The sequence below is a fragment of the Tribolium madens genome, unplaced genomic scaffold (assembly GCF_015345945.1).
Source record: "Tribolium madens isolate multiple individuals breed KSU strain unplaced genomic scaffold, Tmad_KSU_1.1 Scaffold_71;HRSCAF=194;Tcas5.2_LG6, whole genome shotgun sequence".
NCBI classification, from domain to species: Eukaryota; Metazoa; Arthropoda; class Insecta; order Coleoptera; family Tenebrionidae; genus Tribolium; species Tribolium madens.
In genome coordinates, this window is record NW_025401041.1 from 2,976,996 (window position 1) to 2,986,709 (window position 9,714).

At 30.0% G+C, this 9,714-nt stretch overlaps 1 protein-coding gene across 3 annotated transcripts in view; it reads left to right on the top strand.

Annotated features, from left to right (window-relative positions):
* The window catches only part of LOC123008990 (two pore potassium channel protein sup-9-like), a 91,685-nt gene that overhangs the window by 24,607 nt on the left and 57,364 nt on the right, over nucleotides 1–9,714 (top strand). For all 3 annotated transcript variants that reach the window (XM_044405071.1, XM_044405070.1, XM_044405072.1), the window contains 2 exons: nucleotides 8,525–8,769; nucleotides 8,962–9,116. In XM_044405071.1, the coding sequence (XP_044261006.1) occupies nucleotides 8,525–8,769; nucleotides 8,962–9,116 (400 nt within the window). The remainder of the gene's footprint in view (nucleotides 1–8,524; nucleotides 8,770–8,961; nucleotides 9,117–9,714) is intronic.

The window sequence follows — 9,714 nt, forward strand, 5'->3', positions numbered from 1 at the left end:
CCTTAGAGTATAGCTTTTATGAGAAAAATGATTTTATAGTGGGTTGCCATTTAAAAAAATTAATTTTTTTGTAGAACTCAAAAATAAAAGGAAATTTCGAAAAAATTTATTCTTGTTAAATCATCATATTTTTATAGTACTTTAGCAGTCATCAATTAGTTTTTTCAAAAAATAAATATTTTAAGCAAAAAACGTTTGGTTCCATACTTTTTATTCACCTGGTATATAAATTTAAAAACTTGATTGGACGCTGGAAAAAGATAAAACTTCAGACATGTTTAAAAAACAAGTTATTTTATGTTTTAAATATTGTCTTTGAATACATAATGAAAACAAAACAACAATTTTTGTCAGTATAAAAAAACCACTTAAAGATTTTTTTAAAACCAAATTTTGTACTCGTATTATACTAATGTGTCTATTAATTTAAACTAGTTTTATATTTTATTGTAAATTAATAGTGTAGGTATTATGTTATTAGGAATAAAAGTAATAGTTTACGTGGCAAGGCTGAATGTTTATTTTGACAAACGTAGTGAGGCAAATAATTCAGCTGAGCCACATAAACTTAATTTTATTTGCAAATGTATTCAGACTGCAATACTGCAATTAGCAAGTAAATAAACAAAATAATCAGGACGCTTTGCAAGTAATTAAATCATAACAACGCTTATAAACCAACACCGCGCGTCAGTATCGGAATTTGTGTTAAAGTTTTCAAAAGTGTTAATTTAACTAGTGCAGTTAGTAGTGCAAAATGTCGAGTGCTGATGATCTACAATGTATCTTTTCAGAAATTGCTGAAACAGGAAAAGAGACATTAGTAAATGTCAATAATGTCATATTAAAAGGCGTTTTTTCAGGTTTTGGTTTCTTTTACTCGTATAAACTAGTAAATTTTATAAGCTGCTTTTTGCAGCTTTAAAAATTTCTGAAACGTGTTTTTCCAAATAAAATTATTTTGAGGCACGTCAAATAAAAAGAAGTTTCTGGTACTCTGGTAATTAAGATTTTGATCCTATTATTGATTTTATGTCTGATTTTCTATTGCTTAGTCTACGTATTAAGCCTAACTTTCTGACCGCTAGCAATTTCCTCTAAAGCTGAAGCTCATGATATTAGATAATCTCGCATTACTGAATTTCTACACGTCCTCTTGTAAATTCCATATTAATTTAGCTACAAAACAAAAATCCCTAAATGCCTCGAAGCACGTCTCTCAGCATCCTGTCCAATGTAACGAGATATTAGTTTGGAAGGAGATTATTGGTGAAAGGGTCTTCCTCTCCATCGATTGTCGCTTTAATTCATAATCCAACTAAAACCCGAAATTTGACCCTTTAGCACCTGAATAATTTTTCACCGTTACATTTGATAATTAGATGATAAACCTCAAGGGATGACCTCGGTGTTTTCACGAAACAATTAAACGGAATTTATCTGTTGATTTCAACCGGCAATAAATTACTCCGTTTAGCTTTTCACCGACATTTTCTAGTTAGGAAACTGCACAGCAATCTTTTTTACTTCTTCCGAGCCATAAATTCGCAGAGGGTTGCTTCTAATTAGCGCTCGAATTTCCCGCCGTTTTCGGTCGATATTTAATTCGCTCGTTACGAGTCAAATTAGGTTTTTCTTCGACGACATCGACAGGCCGTTCATAATTGATAACTCCCGAAAACCGGAAAAATCCCGACTTGTTAAAACTTTTCCTCGCTCGACTAATATTCTTACGCAAACTTGGGGTAATTTGTCAAAGGGTGAAGCGTTCAAGGGACAATTTCGTTATCACTTTGGTTACAACATCCGGATTTATAATTGAAATGAAAAAAAAAAAATAAAAAAACGAACAGAGTGGACACTACATAAACAAAACAGAACTTTTAAACTGAAACAGAATTTGAGTTTTTCGGTTTTAGATGCATTTTTGCAACTCATTGTGATGGAGCAGTGTTTTTTCCATTTTTTGGTCAATTTTTACCAGGAGCTTAAACAAACTTCATTTATTATTATTCCAAGTCATAATTCAGCCATCATTACCATTAATGTGGGCACGTTAGCGTCGCTCGGCGTTAAAACTAATTTATTACGGGCCTGTCTAATTTACACCGACTGGGGTCGTTTTGTGTTTTTCCTCTCTGGCCGCCTTATGTTTTGTCATAGGGGATGAATGGTAATAATGAACAGTTACGCAATTACGGTCCTGATAAAAGCGTATGTGTGCTTCCGTATGTTTAGAAATTTGTCGGATCGTTTAAAATGAATAATGGCGGCCTTTTGGTTTGGTACAAAGCGCAGGGATGGACTCGGCTTTTAACGCTGATAATAAAGCGGATGAAATCCTAGAGGAATTGATTGATGAATCATTTTTGTGTACGCATTTAAAATTGGAGGGTTGTGTTTTTGCATTCGAGTAAATAATTTTTATCGGCGCAAAAAGGTATTGTCAATGTTTTGATTGTGAAGGTTTTATTTCAAATCGAAATTTTAGCCGGATTTGGTCAAATATACTCGTGAAAAATTTACTTTTTAATTTAAGGTTAAATACAGGCTGACCCAGGGGTGCGTGCAAGCTCCATAACTTTTTTTCTATTCAAGCTATCAACTGTTTTTTTTAACGATAGGTCCTACGAGTATAATGAAACACATTTCTAAAATACCCCAAAATAATATACACAACTAAGTTCTGTTTATTAAATTAAAACCCCCAATTTTTGTCATATTTTTGAATTTGCCACTAAATTGTCAATATAATGCACCCAGTTTCTTAGAATTGTTTGCAGTGGTTTATGACTTACAGCTACATTAAAAAAAACGGGAAATGTCAAAAAAAAAGATTTTTTTCATTTTTCCATGGTGTAACCGCGAAAATAGGTTAAAATATTTTCATGGCATATCAGTTAAAAAATAAATTGGATATATTTAAACAAATTATACAGGATGTTCCGTCTAAACCCCACATTAGAAGTATTGGAAGTTCGAATAATCGTATTTATTTGTAAATTGGTACATAGCCCTAATCCATTAGGTCCGCTTAAATGAAAATATTTTTAAGATGGTGGCACTTCCGGTTATACCGGAAGTCGGTCTCAACTTTCTTATTTTAAATAGAAAAGTATATTTCTTACTGCGTTTTTGGATTAATCGGCTTATTTCAAGGGAGTTTTCATCAGCTTTTTCTATACCTAAATTTAGCCGTTTTCGAGTTTTTCAAAAATTTCACTTCCAAATTAAAAATCGGTAACTCTGCCATTTTTTAAAGTTTTGAATTCGTTTTTTTGGCGTTTGAAAGAGAAGGTTTAGATCTTTCTTCTGGTGTTTTCAAATTTTGAAAAAAAATTAACAAACACCAAAATTTTAACGTTACTTTTGTAATAATTCAAATACCCATAACTCATTTTTTCCAAATAAAATACCCCCATTTTTATTTTACTAAATGGAAAAGAATTTAATTTTGCATCGTTCTGTTTTAACATTCCCTATATTTAAATTTAATAATTTTTAAGTTATGGTGACTTTTTGTTAAGACTACAGAAAATTACTATCCATACCCGTTTTCGCATAGTTTTCTATGGAAATCAAAAATGGCAAAATTTTCTCTAAACAAACGTCAACAATAAATTATTAGTTGACAGATAATTCTAAAAAACTGGTTGTGTAATTTAGTGGCAAATTCAATAATATAAAAAAAATTGGGGGTTTTAATTTAAATAAACAGAACTTAGTTGTATCTTATTTTAGGGCATCCAATATATTAAATATATTTTAGAAATTTGTTTCATTATAGGACCTATTGTTTAAAAAAATCAAGTCAATAGCATGGACAGAAAAAAGTTATAAAGCTTGCACGCACCCCTGGGTCACCCTGTAAATTTTGTTACAATTTGAAGTCGAACATTCTGTATAATGCAAAAATACAAGAGTCTAAATTTAATTCAGTTTTAGTCTATACATTAAATTTACATATGACTAAAAAGTTTTTGTCGGGGTAAAAAATTATTAGACACCCTCTTTAACACAAAAATGTAAATAATACTACTAATCCATACATTTTATTTACCTATGACTATAAAAAAAATTGTTATTATTAATATTTTGTCTGTTTGCAAAATTGGTGGATGCGCCGGGTTAATTTTTCCAATAAATATTTTTATCGGTTGAAAAGTATTGTTGCGTATTGACTTTTCGTGTCAGAGTAATGCTCGTGGTAGCGGATGTAAAACTACAATTTTTCAACTGGTTTTATGAAATATGAGACGATATTCGAGATAAAAATGTGTTTGTTTTCATTTGTGTTTCAATTACACGGGAAATAAACTGAGCAAGTTAATTTAGTTTTGAAAAATAACAAAAAAACGTTGTTGCATTTGAAGTGTTTTTGATTTGGAAAGTAAAAATCCATTGGATGTTGCATAAACAAGTCTAACTCTCAACTTTAGTTAAATCTTTGATGAATAAATAATCAAGGGTCGTCCTAGATTATAGATTCCTGGTCATTTCATCCCAAGTTTCGATAGTAGGTGGTCTCGGGGGTGCGTCATCCGAAAATTACATCAAATTTCCTTCGTAACAGGAAGTTGCACGATTTTCCATCCGGTAATTTCACTTAAATAGGCAATTAGTTGACTTATTGACAGTAATGGAGACAAAGTGGTTATGAGGAATTTACAGATTGTATCAACGATGATTTTTTTTTATAACTTGCCATTCTTATATGATTCATTAGTCCGGTCGACGTCTGGCGTTGACATTACCTTGACGAATTAGTGTGACACAGTTCAGGGTTACATATTTATAACCGTCACGTCGAATAGATGGATGATCTATCGAATTGACACCCAGGTCAATCTTTGCCGGGGCTGAAGTGTGACTGGAATTTCATGAGGAAAATTCCACACAATATAACAATTTTTTTAAGGTTGAACTAGTCTGAATAAAAACTTATAAATCCTCGTTCAAAAATTATGAAAAATATATCATAACGTTTTAATGGCTGTAACAACAATATACAGGGTGTTAAAACTCGCGCTCTAGAAAAAAAAACATACCAGGAACATATAAAAAATGTTTAAAAAAGTCTATTTGTCAAAAATTTTTGCCATTTGCCATTTTTATGTCTATTTAATGATACTGATAATCTTGTATAAATGTTTTTTTTACAATTATTATTTAGTAATGGAACAAAAATTTTGCCAATAAAATCTACAAATAACATTAAATAGAGTTACAATTTAGGATACAGCTTCCTTGTTTCTTCGTCTAATAGCCTGTAGCAAAAAAACTTGGAAAATCATTTTCCCAACAAAAATTAATAGGGTCAAAGTGCAAAATTTAAACTCATAACTTGGAAATTTTTATAGATAGAATTTTTTTAACATTTTTTTCATGTTCTTGGTATCTTACCTTACATGGCATTTTTCTCTGAAGTGCGAGTTCTGGCGCAACCTGTATGTACATTAATTTGAAATTTTATGTTTGTGTTGTTTAAAAATAAATTAAAAACTTCTATTTTTGATTACTTTTTTATATAAAAAACTGTACCAAAGAATTTTTTAATTTATTTTTAGCGTATTATACATAACCCACTTTTATTTCATGCAAATACGTTTTTTCATAAAAATAAAAACTATTGAATTGCAATCCGTTACAAATATTCAGAATGAAATAATAACTGTGAGATATTGATTTAATTTAGCTACAACATCCAGTTGTAAAGAAACCAATTTGTTTACTGTTTTCCCTAAAAATTCAATTTAATTTTTTTCGTTTGAAGACTCGTTTGAACAGCTTTCTTTTGAGCATGGTCTGTACACAAACGGAAAATTGTTTTAGTGGTTCATTTAGGAACTACACCTTTTTCAAGTGTGATTCAGAAACCATCACATGTAATTCAGATTAGTCAATTTAGTTTCAGAAAGCGTAAATTGAAATTTAGATTAGTCAGTTGTCTTTCAGAAAATGTTAATTTTAATTCAGAAGAGTAAAATGAGTTTCAGAAACCATGAGATGTAATTCAGTTTACGGTTCTAAATTACAATTAACACTTTCTGAAATATATCTTACGCTTTCTAAATTACACTTGAAAAAGGTGTAGAAGTACACCATAGAAAACGTGCTATCTAGGCAACGGTAAATTTGTAATAAAAATATAAAATGCAAAAATGAAAGAAATCATATTTTTTTAATAAATTATGTACTACAATTTTTGTTTGTTCGAATTTATTATAACTATCATTATGGCGTTACCATTTATTTATCTCTCTGTTTTTGTCTTCGAAATTAAATAAAAACAAGGAAATTAATTACTTGTAAATTGTGATGCTCACACCAAGAATAACTTTTTTTGACACTTTTTTTCAATTTAGTTTCACATCCTCTGATCAACATGCTTATTAAATTACTGATATTAGTGAAATGTATGCGACAAAACGGTTTGAAATCGGGGAAAAAATGCAAATAAATAAAAATTTATTTCTATACCGTAAATATTTTTTGTATATGATGCTCCCAAAATTTTACGAAAGTACACTAGTATTCATTAAAGTCTCAAAAATGAGTTTTTTTTGTAACTCAATAAAATATTACGTAAAACAGTTAACGGTTTATTACTACTTAAGGTACTATTTTTTATATTTTTTACTACTATTTTTTTTTAAATTAATTAATTATTTATTTATTTGCTATTCTAAACTTTTGTCTGCAAAAACTGTAGCAAAAACAACTTGAGTATTTTTAAATCGACCGTAAAAAGTAATCGAAAATAGTTTCTAAAGAAGTTATTTTCTGGACTTATATACAGGGTGATTCAAAGGTCTTGGACCATCTCTTGAGTGGTGATAGAGGACATCTATTTAAGTTAAAAGTTCTCCAAAAAATTGTTTGAACTTTTTTTCACGAACTACTGCTGTTCAAATTTAGATCTTTGGGTTAAATTTTTGGGCGTTCAGATCATGTTTAACCACCATTCAAGAGTTGGTCCGACACTATTGAATCACTCTGTATTATAAATTAAAAGTCCGTAAAGTTGCTAAAATAATCCGTAAAATGTGTATCTTATGGTGTTATGTTGATTGCACAATTTTTCAAATTTTTATACAATGAAATAAATAGTTTGTTTTTTCCCAAAATTTAATTTTTTTCTATAGCAGATATTAGTTAAACTATTTCTTTATCAACTCTTTTGAGTAGATAAAGTAGCACTTTAACCGCAAGGGTAGATAAAGTACAACTTTAACAGCAAGGGTAGATAACATATTGTAACTTTATTTAAATTTACAAATTATATCATCCACGAGGTGGAATAAAGCATCCGATTTACACTCAAACGAGTTAAATACAACATTTTATTCTTCAAATTAGACTCAACCTTTTCACTCGTAGATAAACAATCTCTTTATCGTCTTGAATAATAAATAACTATTACTAAGTACATGAAATGTATATACAAAAATCTTTTGTGTTATTTTTGATGTTTTAAAAAATTCACAACAAAGTTTAGCTATATTAAAGGATAATGATAGAAGACGATACAATAAAAAAGATATTACAAAAAAATAATTGCACAATTTGATTACTTTTAATTAACAAAAGCAACAAAAATAGATTAACAAAAAAGATTTTTTGTAATTTGCCAATTTGATTCTGTAATAGACATATTAAAGAACGCGACGTCATCATGTACGATGTCTTAATAGTCAAAAGACATTTAGATCAAATTTTGACTATTAAAATTAAGACATTACCAAACGTCACAACAATCTCTAAATCAATTAAAATAAAAATTTGTGTTTAAAAACGGCATAAATAGGGAAAGTTACAAAAAAATAGTACGCAAAACTCGTTTTTTAACTTGAATTCGTGCTTCAAGACTGGTCTGGTACTTGTTTTTTTTAATATACTATTTAATAGCATTTTGGATTCGAAAATATTTTGTAGAAATAAAATAAAAATAAAAAAAAATAAAAAGTCTATCTGCCAGAAAATTTTGACATTTATTCCGGTAATCCTGTATATGATTTTTTATAGGTAATTATCTAGTAAAAGTTTAAAAATTTTGCTATTAAAACCTTCAAATGACATTAAATTTAGTTACAATTTAAATTCAGTTCCAATTTAGGATACAACTTTTTTGTTTTCTCTTCTAATAGCCTGCAAAAAAAACGTAAAACTATTTTTCCAACAGTGTCAAATTGCAAAATTTCTAAATTTGTATAGATAGCATATTTTTAACATATTTTTCATGTTCCTGGTATCTTAGTAGGCATTTTTCTCTAAAACACTCTGTATACGCCACAGCAATTTTGAGAAGACTTTAGCAACAAAAGCCTTGATATAACCAATGCAGCGTCTATTTATGGCATCCACTTTGTAGTCCATTTAAGCTTTGAAGCAACCCTTATTAGGATAGTTTCACACTCAAATGCTTTATTAAGAAATATATCATCGCTATTAATATAACAGTACCCAAAGCAATTCTAGAATTAATTAGAATGCATTGTTTTGTATAAATGGGGCATTTTTCCAGGCTATGGCAACATTTCGCCTCACACAATCGAAGGTAAAATAACAACAATAGTTTATGCAATAATTGGAATGCCCCTCTTCCTTTTGTATTTATCAAACATTGGCGACATCATGGCTCGTTCTTTCAAATGGGTGTATGCCAACTGCTGTCTGTGTAGATGGTGTCCAGGTGTGGCAAAAAGGCGCGCTGAGAGGAAACGGGAAAGGGCGCGAATCGAGGAGGAGGAGGATGAAGGGGAATATGAGGTGGGTGCAATTTTGTAATAGAGATTATGAAATCCGGTTTTAGAAAAATAGAACACAGTTTCAGGAACGGTTTAAATGTCACAAACTTGCTGCGGTTTCTATGTGCCACGAGCACAGCACAGGCAACAATACCACATTTTCAATTTTATGCTGGCGTAAATGTTTTATTTTTGATTATTGTTACGTTGGCAGGTTGAAATGGAACCGAATTACGGCGATTTTTACAGGCAAAGGGCTTCGATTGTTAGCGATGCGAGTCAAGGGATGACTGAAGGAATGAGCGAGGAGTCTTATGATGTGCAAACGGTCACTGTGCCTGTCACCATTTGTCTGATGATTATGGTGGGGTAAGGTACTATTTTCGGGGAGGTGAAAGCGACATCTGGCTATTTCTGAAATAAATTGTAATATCGGTTTTTCAACATTTTTTCAGCAGAGACGAGACTTTTTGTAACAAATATAGGGTGAATCAAGTAGCGCACATAATCCATAATTTTATGGGTCATTTTTTTTTTAATTCTCGAACACGTCGATTTTATTTTTGTAATCGATATATTTTTACTATTATTTATAACGACAATGATTTTTAAGTAACAACCTTATCAGTATTTTTTTTAAGTAACCAACATTTTTGGTAATATTTTCTTTTAAAAAGATAGAAGAATTAAAAATAGTCAACAAAATTGGTTGCCATTAAAAAAAATAATGATGACGCCATTACTCAAAATTCAATGACGTAATAAATGTTACAATACTGGCAAAATGTAGCATTTATAAAAATAAAATCAACCTGTTTGAGGTTTTATTTGAAAAATGACCCACGAATTTTGTGCGTCACTTTTGGTTTATCCTGTATGTTAAACCAAAATGATTAAAAAAACAATTATTCGATCAAATTATAGAACCCCAACAAAAACAAAAATTATTTATACATACCTAATATAT